At 44.7% G+C, this 25605-nt stretch overlaps 1 protein-coding gene across 1 annotated transcript in view; it reads right to left on the reverse strand.

The window, feature by feature from the left end:
* The window catches only part of DHX9 (DExH-box helicase 9), a 1660482-nt gene that overhangs the window by 828081 nt on the left and 806796 nt on the right, over positions 1 to 25605 (reverse strand). The window contains exon 15 of the mRNA XM_044086769.1: positions 21862 to 22075. Coding sequence (XP_043942704.1) covers positions 21862 to 22075 — 214 coding nt within the window. The remainder of the gene's footprint in view (positions 1 to 21861; positions 22076 to 25605) is intronic.

A 25605-nucleotide genomic window follows, 5' to 3' on the forward strand; every position in this document is an offset into this window, starting at 1 on the left:
AGCTAGCAACGTTGTGATCAGGGCCTAGGCAAGGTATACAATAAAAATGAAAATCCTTATGAGGTATTTGCTTCACACAAAAAATACAATTGTTAACTTTTTCTGACATCGATCTGGAGCAAGAAAAAAGTTTCCCCCAACAAGGTACTTAGCTTTAATGAAGACTTCGGATCTGAAATTCGATTTTGAAAAATCTCAGGAGTTGGCCAACCGGCACTTGCGAACTGCGACTGAAGAAAATGGTGTCAGCTGCATCTTTTATACCCCCTGGTGCACTGACGTCAGGGAAGAGGCGACAGCAACCAGTGCCGGACCAAGACTTTGGAATTCAGGCCGACAGCGGGTAGCCTGCCAGCAGGATAACCCAAGTGTAATGACTGCAACAGTGAAACATGATTAACATCGGACGTCGGCCGAGCATGAAAGTACAGTTTTGTACCTACCATAAATGTAGATGTCCGATAGGCATGCATCGGCAGTCTTTACAAATGGGTTGTCCTGTCGTCAGGCAGCCCTTCGGTCGGCCGGATTCCAAAGTCTGGGTCTGGCCTCGGCTGATGTCGCACTTCACCCGACGTCATAGCTGCAGTTATTCGGGTATAAAGGTATCAGCCGACGTCATCTTCCTCAGTGTTTCTTGCCCCAGATGCCAGGTGCCCTCTAGGAAGGCTAAATTTGGATAATTGCAAAAGTTTCCAAATAAGAGAGAGCAAATAAAAATAAACATGTATATACATATATACAAACAAATACACCATAATAGATTCCCCCAGCTAGCTAGAAGATGGGTAAATACCCTAGGAATACCTCAGAGGGAAGGAGGAGGGTAATCCTGACTGCAGATGCATGCCTATCGGACATCTACATTTATGGTAGGTACAAAACTGTACTATGTCCTTCAAGGATGCATCTGCAGTCCTTACAAATGGGTAGAATACCATAGCCAAACTGGGGGAGGAGGAGTAATAAGATTATGGTGTAGTTAAGATCTCTTGCAAAACAGCAGTGGCAAAACCTGCTCGGGATCTGGAGTATAAGGGTAAATTATAATGCTTGGCAAATGTATGCACGGAGCTCCAAGTAGCAGCCTCTAAAATGTCTTTGGTAGCCACTCCTCATAAAAAAGCTGTGGTAGTGGCTGTAGCCCTTGTAGAGTGAGGTCTGATGTTTTCTGGAGTTTTCTTCCCATGGTAAGAGTAACAAAATCTAATACAATTTCCTATCCACTTAGAGATTGTCTGTTTTGAAATTGCTTTTCCTTCCATTCCTGTTGCATATGCTACCAGTAGCTGGTCAGTTTTTCTATTGCTCTTGGTCCTGTCCAGGTAGTAACGTAATTGTCTATGTACATCCAAGGTATGCAACAGTCTTTCTCCCCTGTTCTGTGGGTTGGGGAAGAATGTAGGCAGGTGGATAGCTTGGTTTAAGGATACCCTGGAGACCACCTTTGGCATAAAAGTAGGATTAGTTCTCATGGACACTATCTTGATGGAAGATCAGGAAGGGCTGTACTGCCATTAATGCCTGTAGTTCAGAAACCCTTCTTGCTGAAGTGATTGCAAGCAGGAAAGCAGTTTTCCATGATAAGTACTGTAATTCTGCTGTTGCTGCTGGCTCGAAAGGAAAGAGTGTCAACTTTTCTAGCACAAAGTTCAAGTCCCATGCTGGCAATGGTGGCTTCCTAGGTGGTTTTACATTTTTAATTCCTCTCACAAACTGCCTGAGCAGAGGATGTGAGAAGACTGGAGGATCCAAGTTGTATTCTGCTGAAATAGCTGATGCATGAATCTTAATGGATGAACAGGACAGGCCATTGTGGAAGAGCTCTGCCAAGTATTCCAGGATGTTAGCTATGTTTACCAGTGACACATTTTCTCCTTTTGCAGTACTCCAAATGAGATCTTTTCCATTTTGCTGAATAATTTTTTCTTGTTGAGGGTCTGCGAGCCTCCAAGATAATGTCTTTAACCCTTTGAGATAAATCTGGGTTATTTGGTCTTATGCAATGTTCCAGGCAGCCAGCTGCAGTGTTTTCAGGTTTGGATGCAGGGTTTTGAAGTTGTTCTGTGTTAACAGTAAGGGAACTAGGGGCAGAGGCCATATTTGTTCCAGAGACATACTCCTCAGTAATGGGTACCAATGTTGCCTTGGCCAGTCTGGAGCTATCAGGATGATCCTTGGACGGTCTTCTTTGATCTTCAAAAGCACCTTGCGCATCAAAGGAAGAGGTGGGAATGCATATGCTGTCAGGTTTTTCCAACTGAAAGATAGGGAGTCCACTTTCCAAGCAAGTGGGTGGTACGTCCTCGTGCAGAATTTTTTCAGTTGGTGATTGTGTGGGGATGCAAACAAGTCTATTTCTGGTAGTCCCCATTTCCCTGTAATGGTTTTGAAGATGTCCGGATGCAGCATCCATTCGTGGGCATCCGTGGTAGTTCTGCTTAGGATGTCTGCTAGTATATTTTCTTTTCCTGGCACCACAAAAATTGCTTGTAACTGAATGTTGAAGCTCAGGGCCACATTCCAGAGGTCCATTGCCATCCGGCATAGAGGGTATGAATGTATGCCTCCCTGTTTGTTGATGTACCACAACTGTGGTGTTGTCCGTCCTTATCAACAGTTGACCCTGTCGAAGAAATGGTCTGAATGTCTGAATTGCCAGTTTTACTGCCAGCATTTCCTTTTGATTTATGTGTAGGTGCAGCTGGTCTTGAGTCCATAAGCCTTGCATGCACTTGTCCAGCATATGCGCCCCCCCAACCGAGGTCTGAGGCGTCCGTTGTGATGGTCTGGCTTGGTTGAGTGCTGTGGAAGGGCAGTCCTTTGTTTGATTGACAGGCCTGAGCCCACCATTGGAATTCTTGCTTCAGGCATGGAATTATTGGAATTTGGGTTTCTAGGCTGTGCTTGTGCTGAGACCATAAATTCCTTAGGTACCACTGTAACTTTCTCATATGTAGTCTGGCATGTGGAATCAATGTTATGCAGGATGCCATGTAAACCAGGGCTTGTAGGACTTTTCTTGCTGTTAGCTGGTTCTGCTTTGTTAATGCCATGAAGTAGAGAGGGAGTTGCTCCTGTTTTTCTACTGTTAGGAATGCCATTTGTTTTGATGTGTCCAGCTCTGCACCCAAGAAGGTTATCCTTTGGGATGGTATCAGCCTTGACTTTTTTATATTGACTGTGTATCCCAGGGCTTGCAGTAGATGAATGACCCTTTTCAAGTCTTTTGTTAATTTGTTTTTGTTGTCCGCTTGTAACAGGCAGTCGTCCAGGTAAGGGTAAATTTGAATTCCCTGAAGCCTGCAATGAGCAATTACTGATGCCAGGCATTTCGTGAATACTCTGGGCGCAGTAGATAAGCCAAAGGGCAATGCTGAGAATTGATAATGCTCTGATCCTGCAAGAAATCTGAGGTATCTTCTGCATTTTGGCCGTATGGGAACGTGCAGGTATGCCTCCTTGAGATCTAGAGTTACCAGCCAAGACTCCTTGCCCAGCATGGGAAGAAATTGCTGTAGGGTCAGCATTTTGAATTTTGGAACAATGAGGTATGTGTTTAAAGCGGACAGGTCGAGAATAGGTCTCCATTGGTTTTCTTTTCTTGGTACCAGGAAGAGTCTGGAGTAAAATCCTTGCCCTTGTTCCATAGATGGTACCCTTTCTACAGCTCTCATCCTTAGTAAGTAGTTATTTGTTCTAGAGCTTCTGTCTTCTGATTTGGAGGTAGGTTTGGCATTCCTCTCTTCCTTGGTAGAGTATGGAAGTGAAACCTGTAACCTTGGTCTATTGTCTGTAAAATCCATTTGTCTCCTGTGATGTAATGCCAGTTTACTGAAAATAAGGCTAGCTTCCCGCCTAAGGGTGCTTCTAGTTGTTCCCTGGTAGGCGGTGCCAGAGCCAAGTCACTGTGATTGTCCTGTGGAAGTGGTGGTGGCTGGATCTGTGGCTGTACCTCGCTGGTTGTTAGCCTGCCACTGACGTCCCCTGTAGGCACCTCTGGATTGACCCCTGCCTCTTGAGCTCCTATTCCTGCCTCTCTGAGCTCTGGAGGTGTCTGGAAAGGACCAATTCTTGGAAGGCCAGTTCCTGCTAAACCTTGGAGGCTGGACCTGCAAGAAATCCTTGACTGTCTGAACAGATTTTGCTTTCTCTTCCGCCTTCTTCAGCACCTGCTGTGCAGGGGAGCCGAACAAATTGAGCTTATCCATGGGAGCATCTAGGAGCTTTGACTTAACATGGTCTGGTAAGGACTGCTCTTTTAACCATGCATGTCTTCTGATCACTGTACCAGTCATGGCTGATCTAAAGGAAGCCTCCAGTGCATCATAGCCGCATTTTAAGGAATGATTACTGACCTGCTGAATGTTATGTACCATTTCCTGAACAGATTTTTTGTCTAATGGTTCATCCGAGGACAGTTTTTTAGTTAACTGGTCTAACAAATTCCTGATACTGAATCATGTGGAATTGACAGTTCATGGCCCTAGCTGAAAGAGTAGCAGAAGTGTAAACTTTTTTACCCCATCTCTCTAAGGCCCTAAATTCCCTTTCAGAGGGGAGGGTTTTTTTGGCAGAGGTACAGCTACAGCCTTGGGTCCCTGGGAGATAGTTTTGGGATCTGCAAAAGGAGCCTTATACAAATGATAATGTGTGTCCGGAACCCTGTAGTACCTATCGGGCTTAGCAGGGGCCGGAGGAAGAGAATCAGGAGCAGTACAAGCATCATTAAATGCATCATCCACAACAGTAATTACTGGAGGAATGGCTAAAGGCCTATGCTGTGGCAAATGCAAAAAGGTTCTAAGTCTTTTCCTAGAGTCTGAAAAATCCTGGCCCTGCCATTGAAATTGTTCCCTCATAGCATGCAAGGTTTCCCCAAAAGAAAATTCCTCAGGCGGAGAAGCAGAAGGAATAGACTCTTCTGCATCAGAGTCCTCATAAGGAGAAAAAGGGCCCTCTGGAGGGTTTGAATTATCTGATTCATCAGAGGAGTCATCTGAAGAAACTGGCTCAGGGGGCTCTACTCCAGGCCTCTTCTCTGGAGGAGGGTGAGAGGCCCTGTTTGGGTGTGGTTGGGATCCCCGGATCAAAGAAATGAGATCCTCTGCTAGACTAAGCATTTGTGAACTAGAGCTAGGCCTGTGAGAGGGGGTCTTAGCAGGCACAGTTTTGGTAGCTTTTGCTGCTTTAGCCCTGGCAAAGGCCTTAATCGACATGGATGCAGGTGGCCTAGCAGCTCCACGTGCAGGGGTAGAAATATCCAAAGGGATAATATCAGATAAATCCTGTGAACCCGCAAGAGCGGGAGGGATTTCAGTTGCAGATTCAGCCATGCCGGATGAGGCCTCGGTAGGAGGTAAGCTTTCGGCCGAAGGAAGAACCGCTTGCTCGGTTTCAGCCGAAACAGAGACACTCGCGGTTGGCTTAACCGCGGTTTCGGCCGAAACCGCGGACCGCAAGTGTCGGTCCTTTTCCTTGCGCTTTTTAGATATTTGCGTAGTCGGAGGATCCGACGGCATAATGTAAGCAAAATCGGAGCCGAAAAACTCCTCAGCAAATTCCGACCGACGTCTAAGCGTCCGCCGGTTGAAAGAAGCACAGGCTAGACAAGCTGCTACGTCGTGGTCTGGGCCTAAAAGAGGTAAGCAGTAAGAGTGGAAATCTTTATGAGGTATTTGTTTCCCACAAGTTAAACAGTTATTCACTTTTTCTGACATCGGCTGAGGCAAGAAAGAGTCCCCAACGGGGTACTTAGCTTTTTAGAAGTCTTCGGTAGTAGTAGAAGTATTTGGTATTGGTAATCTCTGGTTCTGACCGACCGGCACTTGCGAACAGCTTCTGCTTCGGGCGCCACGCGGCAAGAAAGACTGAGGAAAATGGCGTCGGCTGATGTCTTTATACCCGAATAACTGCAGCTATGACGTCGGGTGAAGTGCGACACCAGCAGAGGCCAGACCCAGACTTTGGAATCCGGCCGACTGAAGGGCTGCCTGACGACAGGACAACCCATTTGTAAGGACTGCAGATGCATCCTTGAAGGACATCACAGGACCTGCAGGATTTTCCTTGCAGTCAGCTGGGAAAGCTTTGCTAGGACTTTGAAGTACTCTAGTAAATGCTGCTGTTTTTCCTCTGTGAGGTAGGCCATTTGTGATTCTATGTCCAGTTTGGCTCCTAGGAATGTAATCTGTTGGGATGGTAGTAATTTTGACTTTTGAATGTTGACTGTGTATCCCAAGGCCTGCAGTAGATGCATGACATAGTCCAAATTCCCTTTTAAGGTTTGTTTGTTGTCTGCTTGTATGAGGCAGTCATCCAAGTAGGGGTATATTTGAATCCCCTGCAATCTGCAGTGTGCCACTACTGATGCCAGGCATTTCGGGAACACTCTGGGTGCAGTAGACAAGCCAAACGGCAATGCTGAGAATTGATAATGCTCTGTTCCTGCAAGAAATCTGAGGTATCTTCTGCAGCTTTGTCTGATTGGGACATGCAGGTATGCCTCCTTGAGGTCCAGAGTGACCAGCCAAGACCCCTTGTCCAGCATGGGAAGAAGCTGCTGCAACGTCAGCATTTTGAACTTTGGCACAATGAGGAAAGATGCCAGGCATTTCGAGAACACTCTGGGGGCAGTAGACAAGCCAAACGGCAATGCTGAGAATTGATAATGCTCTGTTCCTGCAAGAAATCTGAGGTATCTTCTGCAGCTTTGTCTGATTGGGACATGCAGGTATGCCTCCTTGAGGTCCAGAGTGACCAGCCAAGACCCCTTGTCCAGCATGGGAAGAAGCTGCTGCAACGTCAGCATTTTGAACTTTGGCAATATGAGGAAAGTGTTTAGATTTGACAAGTCCAGTATGGGTCTCCATTTGTTTTCTTTTCTTGGAACAAGGAACAGTCTTGAATAAAATCCCTGGCCTTGCTCCTGAGGAGGAACCCTTTCTATTGCTTTTATACTTAATAGCATTGAAACTTGAGAGAGTGCCTCTGCCCTTTGATGATGTGGCAGGTTTGGCATGCCTTGTCTTATTGGTAATGTGTGGAAGTGGAATCTGTAACCTTTGTCTATCAAATCCAGAATCCAATTGTCTTTGGTTAAGATATGCCAGTTTTGTGAGAATAAGGCTAATTTTCCACCCAAAGGTGCTTCTCTTTGAACCTTTGTAGGCGGTACGAAAGTGAAGTCATTGTGATTGTCCCTGTGGTGCAGCTGAACTGTCTGCGCCACTTTGATTTGGAGGTTGCCATTGGCGGCCCCTGTAAGATCCTCGGTGTTGTCCTCTACCCCTGGCTCATCTGCTTTTTCCCCCTTTGAAACTTGTCAGAGCCGGGGAAGGACCAATTCTTTGAGGGCCAGTTTCTGCTGAATCTGGGTGGCTGAACCTGAAGAAAATCCTTTACTGTCTGTACTGACTTTGCTTTTTCCTCTATGGATTTCAATACATCTTGTGCAGTAGCACCAAAAAGCTTTTGTTTCTCCAAAGGTGCATCCAGTAACTTTACTTTAACATGGTCAGGCAAAGATTGATCCTTCAACCAAGCATGTCTACGTATTACAGCCCCAGTCATAGCTGCCCTACATGAAGCTTCCAGTGCATCATAACCACACTGCAGAAAATGGTTATTAACCTGCTGAGTGTTATGTATATGATCCTGCAGTGCCTTTTTATCAATAGGCTCAGAAGAGGCTACCTTTTTCTGTAAATCATCCAGGAGAAAATCTTGGTACTGAAACATGTGAAAAAGGCAGTTAAGAGATCTCATGGCTAGGGTAGTAGAGGTGTATACTTTTTTACCCCATCTCTCCAGGGACCTTGCTTCTGTCAGCTGGCAAGTGGGTTTTTGGCAGTGGAGGATTGGGGCCCTGTGAAATAGTTTCTAGATCCACAGAGTGGGCCTTAAAAAGGTGCTTGTGAGTGTCAGGGACCCTATAATATCTGTCCGGCTTGACAGGAGCAGGAGGAAGAGAGTCAGGGTTGGCACTGGAGTCAGAGAAAACATCATCCAAAACATCCATAACTGGAGGGATAGCCAGAGGTCTGTGCTGGGGGAGCTTGAGGAAAGTACGAAGCCTTTTCCTGGAGTCAGAGAATTCCTGACCCTGCCATTGAAAATGTTCCCTCATGGAATGCAGAACTTCCCCAAATGAGAAATCTTCTGGAGGGGAGGCAGAGGGAATAGATTCCTCAGCATCAGAGTCCTCGTAGGAATGGAAGGGATCTTCTTGAGTGTCAGAGTGCTCAGAATCCCCAGAGGCTTCATCCGAGGAGAGGTCGTCTGCCTGCTCAGTTCTAGGCCTTTTCTCTGCAGGTGGCTGAGAACCCCTGTCCGGATGAGGCTGAGACCCCCTGATAAGGGAAATAAGATCTGCAGCCAGAGACATGATCTGCTTATCAGAGGAAGGGGCCTGGGCAGGTTTAGGATGGGCCTTGGCCTGACTGGCGGCCTTAGCACGTGCAAAGGCCTTGATGGACATGGAAACAGGAGGCCTAGCAGCCCCACGTGCAGGCGTTACCTTGTCCACAGGAATGGTGTCAGGTAGATCCAGAACTTTGGTTGCCGGAGGAAAATCAACAACCGGCACCGGAGAGGTCTCAGAGACAGAAGGTCGTATTCGCGCTGTGTCGGCCTGGAGTGGTAGATTTACCACTTCCGAAGGAGCCGGAGGGCTAGTAGAGGGTTTAGGAGAAACATCGGTAGTGGACGCAGGCCAAGGATGTCGGTCCCGGTCCTTGCGTTTTTTAGCAGATTGGGTTGTCGGTTGTTCCGACGGCATGATATACGCAAAAGATTCACCGAAGTCCTCGGCGAATTCTGCCCGGCGCCTGAGTGTGCTTATTAAAGCAGGCACAGGCAGCACAGGCTGAGACGTCGTGGCCTGGGCCCAGGCAGGGAAGGCAGAGAGAATGGAAGTCCTTATGAGGTATTTGTTTACCACAAGACAAACTATTAACTTTCTCAATTTGTTCTGACATCGACTGAAGCAAGAATAAATGTTCCCCAACGGGGTACTTCGCTTTTAGATGACTTCAGTACTGAAAACACAGGAGCCGACTGACCAGCACTTGCGAACTGCTTCTGCTTCGGGCACCGCGCGGCAAGAAAGACTGAAGATGATGGCGTCGGCCGATGCCTTTATACTCCAGCCGTTGTGACGTTGGAGAGGAGGCGACACCAGCCGACACCGGACCCAGACTTTGGAATTCGGCCGACCGAGGGCTGCCTGAGGCAGGACAACCCATATGTTATGACTGCAGTTGCATTCTTGAAGGACATCAGCATTTGTTGCACTGTACTCTATACTACTGTAATAGACCAGGACCTGATAAAGATTATGAGCAGAAATTGTTTCAGAACCACGCGAACAGACTAGTGTTACGAAACTTGTACTGGGACACAGAAGGAAAAGTACAGTTTTGTACCTACCAAAAATGTAGATGTCCGATAGGTATGCATCTGCAGTCATAACATATGGGGTTGTCCTGCCTCATATATATACACACACACGTATATACAAACAAATACACCATAACAGATTCCCCCAGCTAGCTAAAAGAGGGGTAAACACCCTAGGAATAACACAGAGGGGTAGGAGGGAGGGTAAACCTGACTGCAGATGCATACCTATCGGACATCTACATTTATGGTAGGTACAAAACTGTACTATGTCCTTCAAGGATGCATCTGCAGTCATAACATATGGGTAGAATACCGTAGCCAATCTGGGGGAGGAGGTACTAAGAAAAAGATGGTGTAGTTAAGATCCCCTGCAGGACTGCAGTAGCAAAGCCTGCTCTGGATCTGGAGTATAAAGGTAGATTGTAATGTTTGGTAAATGTATGCACGGAGCTCCAAGTAGCAGCTTCTAAAATGTCCTTGGTAGCCACCCCTCATAGGAAGGCTGTAGTGGTGGCCGTGGCCCTTGTGGAATGAGGCCTGATATTTGCAGGAACTGACTTTCCATGAAAGGAGTAACAAAATCGAACGCAATTTCCTATCCATTTTGAAATTGTCTGTTTGGAAATTGCTTTTCCTTGCTCCCCAGCAGCATATGCTACAAATAGATGGTCAGTTTTTCTGCTACTTTTAGTTCTGTAAGTAGTAGCGTAGTTGTCTGTGTATATCCAGGGTGTGCAGAAGTTTTTCCCCTCTATTCTGTGGATTTGGGAAGAACGTAGGCAAGTGAATAGCTTGGTTCAAGGATACCCTAGATACCACCTTTGGCATAAAAGTAGGATTAGTTCTTAGTGTAACTCTGTCCTGATGGAAGATAAGAAATGGCTGTACTGCCATTAATGCTTGTAACTCAGATACTCTTCTTGCTGAAGTTATTGCCAGAAGGAATGCAGTTTTCCAAGACAGAAACTGAAGATCCGCTGTTGCTGCTGGTTCAAAGGGAGGAAGTGTTAGTTTCTCCAAGACAAAGTTGAGATCCCAAGCAGGTAAAGGGGGTTTTCTTGGAGGTTTGATATTTTTGATCCCTCTCAGAAATTGCTTGCGGAGAGGGTGTGAGAAGATAGGTGGATCCACATTGTATTCTGCTGAAATTGCTGAGGCATGAATCTTAATGGAAGAATAGGAAAGGCCATTGTGGAACAGTTCTGCTAAGTATTCCAGAATGTGTCATGCTTGCCACTGTCACATCTAAGCCTTTTGATGTGTTCCAAATGAAAAATCTCTTCCATTTAGCTGAGTATGTCTTCCTTGTGGAAGGCTGGCGAGCTTCCATGATAATGTCCTTCACTCTCTGTGATAAAACATTTTGTTTTGGATTTAAGGGATTTTCCAGGCAGTTAGCTGCAATGTTTTTAAGTTGGGATGCATGATCTTGAAATTGTTCTGCGTCAGAAGAAGAGGCCATAGGGGGAGAGGCCATGGTTTTGCCTGTGACATGCTCCTCAATAGTGGATACCAGTGTTGCCTTGGCCAGTCTGGAGCTATCAGAATCACTCTTGGCTGTTCCTCCCTGATCTTTAGTAGAACCTTGTACATTAAAGGGAGAGGTGGGAAGGCATATACTTTTAGAGCTTTCCAGCTGAAAGAGAGAGAGTCCACCCTCCATGCTTGTGGGTGGTATGTCCTTGAGCAGAATGCCCTCAGTTGATGATTGAGGGGGGAAGCGAACAGATCCATCTCCGGCGCTCCCCATGCCTTTGTTATGAATTGGAAGATGTCTGGGTGCAGCATCCATTCGTGTGCATCCATGGTAGTTCTGCTTAAGCTGTCTGCCAGTGTATTTTCCTTTCCTGGCATGAACTGGGACTGCAGTTGGATATTGAGTTTCAGGCATAGCTCCCATAGATTCATAGCCAGCCAGCATAGAGGGTAGGAGTGTGTGCCTCCCTGCTTGTTTATGTACCACATGACCGTGGTGTTGTCTGTCCTTATTAACAGGTGGCCTTGATGGAGGAAGGGTTTGAAAGCCTCGATTGCATGCATCACTGCCAGCATTTCCTTTTGGTTTATGTGCATGTGTAGCTGTCCTTGAAACCATAGGCCTTGGATACATTTGCCCTCCATGTGTGCTCCCCATCCTCGGTCTGAAGCATCCGCGGTGATGGTTTGTTTTGTTTTTGGTTTGTTGAAAGACAACCCTCTGTTGGACTGGCAGGCCTGAGCCCACCACAGGAATTCCTTTTGAAGGCAAGGAATGATTGGTATCAAAGTTTCCAAACTGTGACTGTGTTGAGACCATGCACTCCTTAGATACCATTGTAATTTTCTCATATGCAGCCTGGCCTGTGGTATCAGAATTATGCAGGATGCCATGTAACCCAGGGCCTGCAGGATTTTCCTTGCAGTAAGCTGAGCTTGTCTTGTCAGATTCATGAAGTAATCCGGAAGTTGTTTTGTTTTTCTTCTGTGAGAAAGGCCATTTGGGTGGTTGTGTCTAGATCCGCACCCAGAAAGGTTATCCTTTGGGATGGAACCAGTCTTGATTTTTGGATGTTGACTGTGTATCCCAATGCCTGTAGTAGGTGGATGGCATAGGCCAAGTCTTTTATCAAATTTACCTTGTTGTCCGCTTGTATAAGGCAGTCGTCCAGATAAGGGTAGATTTGAATCCCCTGAAGTCTGCAATGTGCAATTACTGATGCCAGGCATTTCGTGAATACTCTGGGCGCAGTAGATAAGCCAAAGGGCAATGCTGAGAATTGATAATGCTCTGACCCTGCAAGAAATCTGAGGTGTCTTCTGCAGTTTGGTCGAATAGGGACGTGCAGGTATGCCTCCTTGAGATCTAGAGTCACCAGCCAAGACTCTTGCCCAACATGGGAAGAAGTTGCTGTAGGGTCAGCATCTTGAATTTTGGCGCAATGAGATAAGTGTTCAGTGCGGACAGGTCGAGAATAGGCATCCATTGATTTTCTTTTCTTGGTACAAGAGTAAAATCCTTGGCCTTGCTCTGAAAGTGGTACCTTTTCTATAGCTTTCATTTGAAGCAAGTTGTTGATCTGCTTTAAAGCCTCTGCCCCTGATTCGGTGGTAGGTTTGGCATTCCGTTTCTTTTTGGCAAAGTGTGGAAGTGGAACCTGTATCCTTTGTCTATTATTTGCAGTGTCCATGTGTCCCTTGTAATATAATGCCAATTTTTTGAGAATAAAGCAAGCTTTCCGCCCAAGGGTGTTTCCAGTTGAGCCCTGGTGGGCGGAATCAGAGTAAAGTCATTGAGCCTGTCCTGGTGTAGTAGTTGTTGATGCTGCTGTTGCACTACCTCTCTGGATGGCAGGCTGCCACTGACAGCCTCTGTAAGAGCCCCTCGATTGGCCTCTGCCTCTGGGGCGTCTGTTCCTGCCTCTCTGAGCTCTGTCCGAGTCTGGAAAGGACCAATTCTTAGTAGGCCAGTTTCTGCTGAATCTCTGTGGTTGTACTTGTAGGAAATCCTTAACTGTTTGCACAGATTTTGCCTTTTCTTGATACTTTAAGACCTCCTGATCAGAGGAGCCAAATAAATTTTGTTTCTCCATTGGAGCATCCAGGAGTTTAGCTTTAACATGGTCTGGCAAAGATTGTTCCTTCAGCCAGGCATGCCTACGAATAACTGCCCCAGTCATAGCTGACCTAAATGAAGCCTCCAATGCATCATAACCACACTTTAAGAAATGATTACTAACCTGCTGTGAGTTGTGTACCAAATCCTGAAGGGATTTACGGTCAAGGGGCTCAGGAGAAGAAAGCTTCTTGTTCAGTTCATCTAACAAATACTCTTGGTACTGTATCATATGAAATTGACAATTTAGTGCCCTGACGGAAAGAGTTGCAGAAGTATATACCTTCTTTCCCCCATCTCTCTAAAGCTCTAGACTCTCTTTCAGAAGGTAAAGGATTTTTGGCAGTGGCAGCCGCAACTCCTTTAGGGCCCAGAGTAATAGTTTCTGGGTATGCAGAATGGGCTTTATACAGATGAAAATGAGAATCGGGGACCCTGTAATATTTATCAGGTTTGGCAGGGGCCGGGGGGAGAGTATCAGGGGCTGTACTGACATCATTGTACATATCATCAATTATATTCAAAACAGGAGGTATAGCTAAGGGCCTATGCTGAGGCAAATGCAAAAAGGTCCTTAATCTTTTTCTAGAATCAGAGAAATCCTGACCTTGCCATTGAAAATGCTCTCTCATGGAGTGTAGAGTCTCACCAAAGGAAAACTCTTCAGGAGGGGAGGCAGAAGGGATAGATTCTTCTGCATCAGAATCCTCATAGGGCGAATAAGCCTCCTCCTGGTGGTCTGACAACTCAGAACCATCCGAGGACTCATCTGAAGAGTGTGGGTCAGAAGGCTCAGTCCTGGGCCTTTTGTCTGGTGGAGGGTGAGAGGCCCTGTCCGAGTGAGGTTGTGAACCTGTAATTAAAGAAATAAGTTCCTCTGTAAGGCTGAAGATCTGAGAACTAGAGGAAGGCCTCTGGGATGTAGTCTTGGGAGGCAAAGCTTTAGAAAGTTTAGCAGCTTTAGCCCTAGAAAAGGCCTTAATGGACATGGAAGTAGGGGGCCTAGCTGCCCCACGTGCAGGAGTAGATATGTCCAAAGGTATGATGTCGGACATATCCTGGGCACTGGTTTCGGTAGGTAGCTCGGTAGCTGACTCAGCCGGGGCCTCCCGGGCCGTGGTGGTCGGTTGAGTGGATTCGGATGAAGGAATCTCAGAGGACTCTGTTTCGGCCGAAACAGAGACACTCGCGGTAGGCCTTACCGTGGTTTCAGCCGAAACCTCTGGCCACGAGTGTCGGTCCTTGTCCTTCCGTTCTTTCACCAAATGTGATGTCGGAGTCTCCGACGGCATTTTATATGCAAAACTAGCCCCAAAAAATTCCTCTGCAAACTCCGACCGACGTCTAAGAGTTCGTCGGTTGAAGGAAGCACAGGCTGAACAGGACGATACGTCGTGGTCTGGGCCTAAGCAAGGAAGGCAGTAGGAATGGAAATCCTTATGAGGTATTTGTTTCCCACAAGTTAAACAATTATTTACTTTATCTGACATCAGCTGAGACAAGAAAGAGTCCCCAACGGGGTACTTGGCTTTTTCGAAGTTTTCGGTAGTTGAAATCACTGGATCTGACCGACCGGCACTTGCGAACAGCTTCTGCTTCGGGCACCGCGCGGCAAGAAAGACTGAGGAAAATGGCGCCGGCTGATGCTTTTATACCCCAGACGCTCTGACGTCGGGGAAGGTGCGACATCAGCCGAGGCCAGACCCAGACTTTGGAATCCGGCCGACCGAAGGGCTGCCCTGAGGCAGGACAACCCCATATGTTATGACTGCAGATGCATCCTTGAAGGACATCAGTGTAGTGAGCTGTTCATTGCCCCAGGAATTTTTAGCACTCTACAAATCTAATCGATTGCCACATGTTAGCTTAACTAAGAATATAAATTTGAAATGGGCAGACTTACGTGAGAAAGTCACAAGGTGGGAAAAGCAGACAGAATTAGAACTCTCCGAACAAGGAGTACAGAAACAGAAATTGAATTGGATAACACAGACACACCCAGCTGTGCACTCACAGGCTAGTGAGAATAGCTGAGTATTACTCTTATTGGAAGAGGAAAAAGCCTTGCGAAGCATACCAGAGATTCTCTGGTCAACAGGGAAATCAGATGTAGGACTAATACAAACAGCAGGACCAGTTACTATTACGCCAAAATCGGCATTTAGACCCCAGAAAAGACAGTATTCCTCGAGAAAGGATGCAGAGGTAGGAATCAAGCTTATCATAGCAGCCTTACTTAAGGAAGGAGTCTTAATAGAATCTCCTGATTCACCATGTAATACACCCTCATTTCCTGTGAGGAAAGCAAACAGGGAATGGCGCATGGTCAAAGATTTACAAGCTGTAAATAGTGCAGTTATATCCAGGGCACCAACAGTGCCAGATCCACATACCTTACTGAATGATTTAAAGCCAGAGCAAAAATATTTTTCTGTGGTAGATATTAGTAATGCATTTTTCTCAATACCGATACACCCTGACAGCCAATATTGGTTTGCATTTACATTTCAGGGGAAACGGTATACATATACAAGATTACCACAGGGATATTGTGAAAGTACAACAATATTTGCACTGGAAATGGCAAGCAACCTGGTGGGATTTATCCCACCGAAAGGTAGTCAGATTTTACTTTATGTAGACGACATTCTGCTGGCAGCCCCAACACCCAGCAAGAATGCGAAGAGGACACTATAGCGTTATTACAGTTTTTAGCTACCCAAGGTCACAAAGTCAACAAAAACAAACTACAACTTTGGAGAGAACAAGTTAAGTACTTGGGATATGCAATATCCAAGGAAGGTAGAATATTAGACGAAGATAGAAAAACAGCAATATTACAGGCACCTAGACCAACTACCAAGAAGGAAATTATGTCCTTCCTGGGAACTACTAATTCTTGTCTTAGCTGGATACCAAATTATGCTTTGGAATCTGCTCCACTGGCCAATTTAATATTTAAAAAAGCCAATGGCAGCACAAGATTTATTACAATGGACAACAGAAGCAGAAGTAGCTTTCTGCAAACTGAAACAACTGATAGCATCATCCTTAGTTTTAGGATTACCAAACTATCATAAGCAATTTTTTTCAAACTGTGGACTGTAAACAGGGTTATATGAAATCAGTATTGACACAGCAACGCCCCACAGCTTACTACTCATCACAGTTAGACCCAGTGGCGCGGTCCCTGCCCCACTGTGTACAAGCAGTAGTTGCAGCTGCAATGGCAGTGCAGGCTTCGGCCTCAGTAGTGTTATTCCACCCTCTCACATTGAGAGTGCCTCATGCAGTCGCAATTATTTTACTGCAAGAAAAAGTAGCATATCTTTCTCCTGCAAGATATCTTTCCTGTATGACTACACTGTTGAGCCAACCTCATTTGACAACTGAGCGATTCACAACTTTGAATCAGTCAACCTTGCTCCCAACCCCTGCAGATGGCAAACCGCACTGCTGCCTGCAGGAGATTGAGCAAAACACATTACCTAGACAAGACCTTATGGATGTTCCCTGGGATGATGCCGAGGTGACATACTATGTGGACGGCTCGTGCAGGAGAGGTCCTACAGGACAGGTTTTAGTAGAATAAGCCGTTGTTTCTGATACTGAAACTTTAGAAGCAAAATCTTTACCACACAATTTATCTGCACAAGTGGCAGAGTTGATTGCCTTGACAAGGGCATGTACCCTAGCAAAAGGTAAGAAAGTGAACATTTATACTGACAGTCAGTATGCTTTTTCTACTGTACATGTTTTTTGCGCAGCAGTGGAAAAATAGCGGAATTAACATCTACTGGTAAACCAATTAATCATGCGCAATTCATTTTAGATTTATTAGACTCTATTCAGTTACCTCAAAAAGTAGCTATTTGCAAATGCGTAGCTCACACCAGGCAACAGGATAGGATTTCAAAAGGTAACGCGCGGGCTGATAAAGCTGTGAAGCAAGCAGCTTCAGCCTCAGAAGCTTTTCTTTTGAGTGAGGAATTACAACCCTCCGAGACTTTAGATTTAGAAATGTTGAAAACAATGCAGACACTTACTACAAATGTAGAAAAACAGAAGTGGATGAAACTAGGAGCAATCCTTGAAAAGGGACTGTACATCTCCAAGGAAAGGAAACCAATTTTGCCATCTAACTTATTTAGATATGCAGCTTTGTTGAGCCATGGGCAGAGCCATGTCTCAACAGGGGGGATGGTACAGTTAGTGAATCGAGTGTTTACAACCTATGGATTTACAAATTACACAAAAAATTTCTGTGCAGCATGCCATGTTTGTAACAAGCATCATTCACAAGGAGCACTGAAGCCTAAACAAGGGAGTTTCCCTACACCACCGTATCAGTTTCATACTATTTGTATGGATTTCATAGAACTGAATAAATGCGAGAATAAAAAGTATTGCCTTATCATTATAGATATGTTTTCCAAATGGGTGGAAGCTTTTCCAACTAAAAATCCAGATGCAGCTACTGTTGCAAAGGTCCTTGTTAAAGAAATTATACCCAGATTTGGCATACCGGAAAAGATTTATAGTGATAACGGTACACATTCCAAACAGTACAGCAACTTAGTCGGTATTTTGGAATATCGTTAAAAAATCACTGCGCTTACCACCCCCAATCTGCAGGGTTAGTAGAGAGGCATAACGGGGTGTTGAAAAACAAGTTTAGGAAGTTGATGAGTGAGACACAGAAGAACTGGGTGCACTGTTTGCCTTTAGCACTGTTGAGCATGAGAACTGTTCCAAATGCAAAGGGATTAACTCCTTTTGAAACTTTGTTTGGGAGGGCATATTATACACCTCACTGGAAACCTCTCATGACTGCACAGCAAGAGGCTGACAGTTCACTTGCAGGGTATATGAGACGATTTTTGAATAACAAACTTTTGCAGTTAAATTCTGTTTCAGATAAAGAGCAACCGAAATCGGAAGCACCAGTAGCCCCAGGCACCTGGGTCTGGGTGAAGATTGTGAAGCGGAAGAACTGGAGTTCTCCAAAGTGGGAAGGACCGTACCAGGTACTACTGTCGACACCCACTGCAGTCAAGATCGCAGAGCGAGCTTCCTGGATTCATTTGACGCACTGTAAACTGGTTAAGAACTTTGAATTGGACAAAATCTTTGTTACTGTTGTACAACAAGAACATAATGACCAGGTACAGAGTGAATAGAGACATTGAGCAACCTCAGAAAACTTGTATGATCATTTTGATAGCTATGCTAATCACACTGTTCTTTTTGTTGTGGCCACTCTTTTTTCCAGCCACAAAAGTTGAACTGATGAGACGTAATGAACCAAACATAGACTGGCATCCGAACTTTAACAGTTATCAGGCAATTACACGTGTGTATGCTGAGACTTTTAATGTTTCGAACTGCTGGGTCTGTACGGCAGTACCAACAGCATACGGGGGTTTATTGATGGCTGCTATCCCCCTAGAGGTCAATGAGACCTGGGAGAATCTGTTTTTTGACAGTCACTATTAAAGAGCATGATAAGGTAGCACTGTATTTGCCTGCAACACAAAAAGGAATTGTATGTTTTTACAAAAATGATACCATCCAAGTGGGATGGAGTAAGTGTAATGTCACGGTACAGTATAAATGTTACAGAAAACCAAACGATTTGAGTGGATCTTGTAGCACAGATTATGACTCATTTTTGAAATCTATGCATAAGACTCTTGATCAGGTACAACGTAATCCTGTACTTTTTAAACAGTTATCTGTAATAGATAGGAAAATGTTTCATGCAGGGCAGTCATTTCGTAACAAAGTAAAAACTAAAGTAGAGGACTGTTATTTTGTGTGTGGTAAAAAGGCATATAAATGGTTACCTGAGAATTGGTCTGGCAGTTGTTTTTTGGGGTACCTGGTTCCGGCCATCCGACACACTACAGTTTTGCCTCAGGGAAGCATTCGAAATACCCGAGACGTGACCAAGACGACTGTTAAGAAACCTGAGAATCCAGTGGGACGGATCGAAGCGGGCTGGAAAGACCATTGTGATGTGGGAACCAAACTTGCGCACATGGACCTGAGTGATGCTGTCATACCCTGGGCAGGTATATTACCTGCATATGGTGCAGTTAAATCGATATGGGAGCTGCGAAAACTGTCTAAACTTCTCGAAGTAATGAGTAATGCGACCTTTTCTGCTCTTGAACTGATAACTGATGAACTGAATGCCATGAGAACTGTAGTACTCCAAAACCGAATGGCTCTTGACTTCACCCTAGTGGCGAGGGGTGGGACTTGCGCTTTAATCAAAGCAGAATGCTGTGCGTTTATTCCTGACCATCAGCATGAAATTACTGATCATCTTGAGGTAATTCAGCAAGTGTCGGCCATGACCAAGCCAGGCCCAAACCCTCTGACAGATTTTTTCCAGAATGCATTTGGGGGGTGGGGTTCCATCTTTATGAACATATTGATTGCCATTGGGGTAGGATTACTCCTAATAGGAGTTTGCGTTTGTTGTGGAATCCCCTGCATGAAGAGATTAATTAAAGAATTCATAGATATATCAGTATCTGAGACTATGTATCAAAGTACTGAATTTGAAGAGCTGCAAGAATGTGAAACACTTTCATAGAAGTTTAAACTTCTAATGTTGTATGTTTCTTTGTATATACTGTGGAGCTTTTCTCGCCGGGCCTCTACTGAAAATGGAAATATATCCAGCTAGACTAGCCCGGTCAACAAATGTAAAATAAATAAATAAATAAAATAAATAAACTGAATGACTTTCTTAACTGCAAATCCTGAGTGGAAGAGGTTAGGAAAAGAAGCAAACTGTTTATTTTTTTCTTTGAAAATAGAATAAAAAAGGTATTAGGCGGGAAATGTTAGAAAAATATGTACTAATGTGTGTATGCTTAATGCCAATTAATAACCAAGTATTTTAATACGCTTTTCATTCTATTTTTCATGCACTGTATTTTATACAAATTGAGTTTCATATGAGACTGACTAAGATGCTTTTTGAAAACTGCAGCTTTCTGAAACTTGCAAGTTGCCCTCTGACCTAGTAACTGCTAGCACAGCAATATTCATGTTTATGCCTTTTGGAAATGTACTTGAGAAGCAGGTGCTTATCTGCTAGGTCAGGAACGAATGAATGAACAATACTATATTCTGTAAATGTAATGTTTTTAGACAATCAGCTCTGTTCGGAGCATGAGAACATGTGCAGCTGCAGTAACTTAGAGATAAAGTAGACAAAGGATCATTAGAAAAATGAACTGCTAGCATTGTGCTTGAATTAGCCATAGTACCTTGAATGGTAACATAACATGCATCTAACTAGGAGTAATCGAGGCCATGTTGTTTTCCTCAGGAAGTTTCACATAAAAATTGATAAATCAGCAGAAATTCATGGGAATGATGGTCAACAGATGATGATAAAGAAGGAGGTGATCTGCTACGTCAACTTGGTAGGCTATGATTAGTTAGAGAATGTATAAAATTGAAAGTATTTCCTGTTTTTGGTTAGACAAACTCTATTACCACGTTTTTGTCTCCTTGCTGCAAGATTAAAGTGCCTTAACCTGAACCTACCGTGTTTTGATCATTTTTAAAGTATATTTTTCCTTTGACAGGCTGCAAAAGCACCTCACTGAGTACCAGCGACTGGCTTAGGAGAAGCTTCGTCGGTTTTGGATCTCGACTGCCTTTCTCTGTCCTTTTCTTTGTGCTTTTTTATGTACTCCAGCAGTTGGATTGCTATCAGACAACATTTCTGGGTAGTTAAATCCATTTCCAAAATACGTTGATGCAAAAATATACAGACGCTTAATAGTACGTTGGTTAAATCTAGCATAAAACTGACAGCCAGGCACATTGTGATCAGGGCCTAGGCAAGGAATACAGTATAAATGGAAATCCTTATGAGTTATTTGCTTCCCACAAGTAATACAATTAACTTTTTCTGACATCGGTAAAAAGCAAGAAAAAAGTTTCCCCAACGGGGTACTTGGCTTTAGTGAAGACTTCGGTTCTGAAACTCAAACGAGAATTTTTCAGTAGTCGGCCGACCGGCACTTGCGAAAATGCTTCTGCTTCGGGCACTGCACGGCAAGAAAGACTAAAGAAAATGGCGTTGGGTGCATGCTTTATACCCCTGACAACCTGACGTCATGGAAGAGGAGACCGTAACCGACACAGGACCCAAGACTTTGGAATTCAGGCCGACTGAGGGCAACCTGCCAGCAGATTACCCAAATGTAATGACTGCAACAATGAAACATGAAGAACATCGAAGTTAAACAGCCGACCAGCACTAGTGTGAATTGCATCTGCTTCGGGCTCCGCGGAAAGAAAGACTGAGGAAATGGCGTCGGCTGCCTCCCTTTATACCTAACATACTGACATCAGTTTTACAACCAGCGTCAGCAGACGTCATATACCAAGGACTCTGGTATTCGGGCTGACTGAGGGCTACCGGGAGCCGGATAACCCATATGTGAGGACTGCAACAGTGAAACAAGAAGAATATCAAATGTGTCAACTGGCCAGAAGAGACTGCTAAATGCCAAAGTGAATCAAAAAGTGCAAGAAAAAAAATCTCATAGTGAAACTAGACTGCAATGATTTTTGTGCACGCACGTGTAATATACACACAGATGCAGACTTACAAAACTCAAAGAAACCAAAGTTCAATCTCCAAACTTAGGACTTCATGTAACCGTGTGAAGTACAACATGCATATACTCATACATAATTACATGGAGAGATATACTTACACATTTACAAATATAAATGCAGGTACATACATAAACCCACATATGAAACCAGGCTCAAACTATAAATATACATCTCTGCTAACTGCATCGTAACTCCAACATTAATGTACATACCAAAGTGTGGATTTGATTCAAGGTGCTTCTGTACACTGTAAATAAGATTCCAACCAGGCAAAAAAATCAGAACTGCTCCAGGAACACCTAGCGACTCTATGTACTTCAGCAGGGCTTCAATCAGTTCAAAGGGAGTCTCCTTTTCATTCATTTGCGCCATTACACGCTTGGTCTCAGGGCCATAATCAGGTTCACAAATAAGATTACAGTTTGTCTAAAAATAAAACAAAAAAGGTCAGTCAAAGCCACCTTTTTCAACTACTCAAGGAAAAGAACTGTCACTACAAATGCAAAGGATTTACTTTCTGTAATCATGCACATGAACTGGTCAGGGGGAAAAACAAACTATATTCAGCCACATCTGGCACATTTATGACTGCCTTAAAAAAAGACAGACTTTTGACAGTGGCAAATCAGTGTAAATGACAAATGTGGAAAGAAACTTGTTAAAAGTGTATTGGAAAACGAGTCATAGCAAGAAATACAGGGTATTAACTGTATACATAGTACCAGGGCATTAAAGGAATGACAGCAAGAGTCGCTCTGAGCATTTAAGGAACTGAAAACGTACTCTCAAATTCATAGAGATGTCGTTAAAAGGGAGGGGGGACTAAGAGGAAGACCACCACTCATTACCCAAGCTCAAGACAAGACCAAGAATGGTGTTACAGGAAAAACAAAATTCTGGTACAACAATCAGGATGTGGATAACTAAAAAAGTACACCTATGCAGACAACATGCCACAACTGTAGATGTTCGAGTAGATCAATGTTGCAGTACTAAGTCTTCGGTCTTCATGTTGCTCTGAAGTTCATGGTTGTCCCAATCATCCCTCGACCAACTGGGCATCCTTTGCCATTTGACTTCAGGACGTCGGTAGCATAAAAGGCTTGTTAGCCAGTACCATACTCAGGTCTTTCTTTGAGATACTGAAGACCAACATTCCACAGGAACAGCACAACCTGCCCCCACTAATCTGCACTGAGCTAATGGAGCAGGGTGTGAAGGGGAAGACTAAGTACAGTTGTGTACACTTTCCACAAATGTAGATGTTAAGAGTGCATTCACTGTTGCAGTCATCACACTTGGGTTATCTGCTTGCACGTAGCCCTCAGTCGGCCCGAATACCAGAGTCTTGGGATTCCTGCGTCGGATGCGGTCTCCTCTTCCATGACGTCAGGGGTATAAAACATGTAGCAAATGCCATTACATCAGTTTTTCTTGTCCCAGATGTCAGGAGCCCCCAAAATAGGAAGCAATTACATGGTGTGGAACACCTCCAGTAAAAAGTAAATACCACAGACATAACATACGGTCAAAAAGAGTAAAGGTAGAAAGCATAGAAAAGTTAGGGGGCTGGAGGGAGGGAAACCAGGACTGCAACAGTGAATACACTCGAACAACTACATTTATGGTAAGTGTACACAACTGTACTATGTTCTTCGTGTTTCACTGCTGCAGTCATCACACTTGGGTTGATTCCCAAAGCTGAGGAAGGGTGGAGGCAGTCAAGTAGTATTAGGGCTGGCTAACAGGCCTTGTAAGACTGCTGTGGCAAATATAGCTCTGGATTTAGAAAAGACAGATAAGTGGTAATGCTTGGTGAAGGTATGTACAGAACTCCAGTTTGCAGCTTCCTGGATGTCCCTGGTAGGGACTCCCCTGAGAAATGCTGTAGAAGTTGAGGTAGCACTAGTGGAATGAGATCCGATCCCCTGTGGGATAGGTTTTCCATGGTGTTTATAGCAGAAAAGGATGCAGTGTGCTATCCATTTGGAAATGGTTTGCTTTGAAATGGCCTTGCCTTTTGCCCCTGTAGCAAAGCTGACTAGCAGCTGGTCCGTTTTTCTGAAAGGCTTAGTCCTGTCAAGGTAGAACCTGAGCTGTCTCTGCACGTCCAAGGAATGCAGGATCTTTTCCCCTTTATTCTGTGGATTAGGAAAAAAGGTTGATAAATGGATGGATTGGTTTAAAGCCACACTGGACACCACCTTGGGCATAAATGATGAGTTCCACAGCCATAAGAGCTTGTAACTCAGACACTCTTCTTGCTGAAGTGATGGCTAGAAGTAAGGTTGTTTTCCCAAGAGAAAAATTTTAACTCTGCTTTAGCAGCAGGCTGAAAAAGGGGGAAGTGTGAGCTTCTCTAGTACAAAGTTAAGGTCCCAAGGCAGGGGTGGGGGCTCTTCTCAGGGGTCTTAAACTGTTAGCTCCTCTCAGAAACTGTTTGATCAGGGGGTGAGAGAAGAGGGGTGGCTCAGTAATGTAATGAGCTGAGATGGCAGAGGCATAAATCTTGACCAAGAAGGATAGGCCTTTGTGGAGCTGCTCTGCTAGATAATCTAGAATTTGAAGAAGGTGGGCACAGCTGTCTTTTCCTGGAGACTGGCACTGTGAACAGTATCTTTTCCACTTCTCTGAATAGGATTTCCTAGTACTAGGTCTCCTGGCCTCAAGGATGATATCCAGCACCTGTTTGCAGAGGGCTGCTGGTGATGTATTCAGGGAATAAGCCAGGCGGCAAGGTTCAGGGTTTGCAGCTGAGGGTGTAAAATCTGTCCCTCCTGCTGGGATAGCAGACAGGGGGTGTGATTTAGGTGGCACTGCTGTCAGACAGTGTAGGAGTGGGCACCAGTGCTGGCGTGGCCAAGTCTGGTGCAATAAGGATTGTCCTTGGTCTGTCCTGTTTGATCTTCAGTAGTAATTTTGAGAGAAGGGGCAGAGGGGGAAAGGCATAAATTGAGCAGTTTTCCCATGTAAAGGATAGGGCATCCACTTTCCATGCTTGGCTGTGGGGAGTTCTGGTGCAAAATTTGCTCAGTTGATGGTTTTGGGGGGAAACAAAGAGGTTCACCATTGGTGTCTCCCACGTGTGGATCAGAAGTTTGAATGAGCTGGGATCCAGTTTCCACTTGTATGGGTCCAGTAGATTTCTGCTTAAGTCACCTGCCAGTGAATTTTTGTTTGCCTGGCAGGAATTGAGCTTGCAGGGGCACTTGGTTGGTCAAGGCTGTGTTCCACAGAGCCATGGCAAACCTGCAGAGTGGGTAGGAATGAGTTCCCCCTGCTTGTTTATGTACCACATAACTGTGTTGTCATCCGTCTTTATCAAGAGTTGTCCTGGAAGGATAAGGTATTTGAAGGCTGTCAGTGCATTCTGTACAGCTAACATTTCTTTTTGAATGATATGCAGGTGAATTTGTCCTGGGCTCCAGTTGCTTTAAATACATTTGCATGCCATGCGAGTCCCCCATACATTGTCTGATGAGTCTGTTGTCAGGGTTTGGGTGGCGAGGGGTGAAAGGGAGTCCCTTGTTGTGGTTGCAAGCCTCTGCCAACCAAAGGAACTCTGTCCTTAGGCAAGGAATGATATGGATCACTGTTTCCAGGTCCTGTGAATGTTGACACCAGAGACTTTAAGTACCATTGAAGTTTCCTCATATGCAGTCTTGCATATGGAATTAGGATGCATGACGTCATGAACCCTAGGGCTTGCAGCATTTTTCTTGCAGATAGCTGGGTTTTAGTGGCCAGTAATTTGTCAAATAAACCTGTTTTTCTGGAGTGAGGAATGCCATCTGGGAAGCTGTGTTCAAGCTTGCTCCAAGGAATACAATCTTTTGGCTGGATACCAGATGTGACTTCTTTTCGTTGATGGTATACCCCAGAAATGTTAGGAGTCTCTCTACAAACGTCAGGTGCTGAAGTAGCAATTCCTGACTGTCCGCCATCATCCAAGTATG

The sequence above is a fragment of the Protopterus annectens genome, chromosome 10.part0, assembly GCF_019279795.1.
Source record: "Protopterus annectens isolate FY-2018-M chromosome 10.part0, PAN1.0, whole genome shotgun sequence".
Lineage (NCBI taxonomy): Eukaryota > Metazoa > Chordata > Ceratodontiformes > Protopteridae > Protopterus > Protopterus annectens.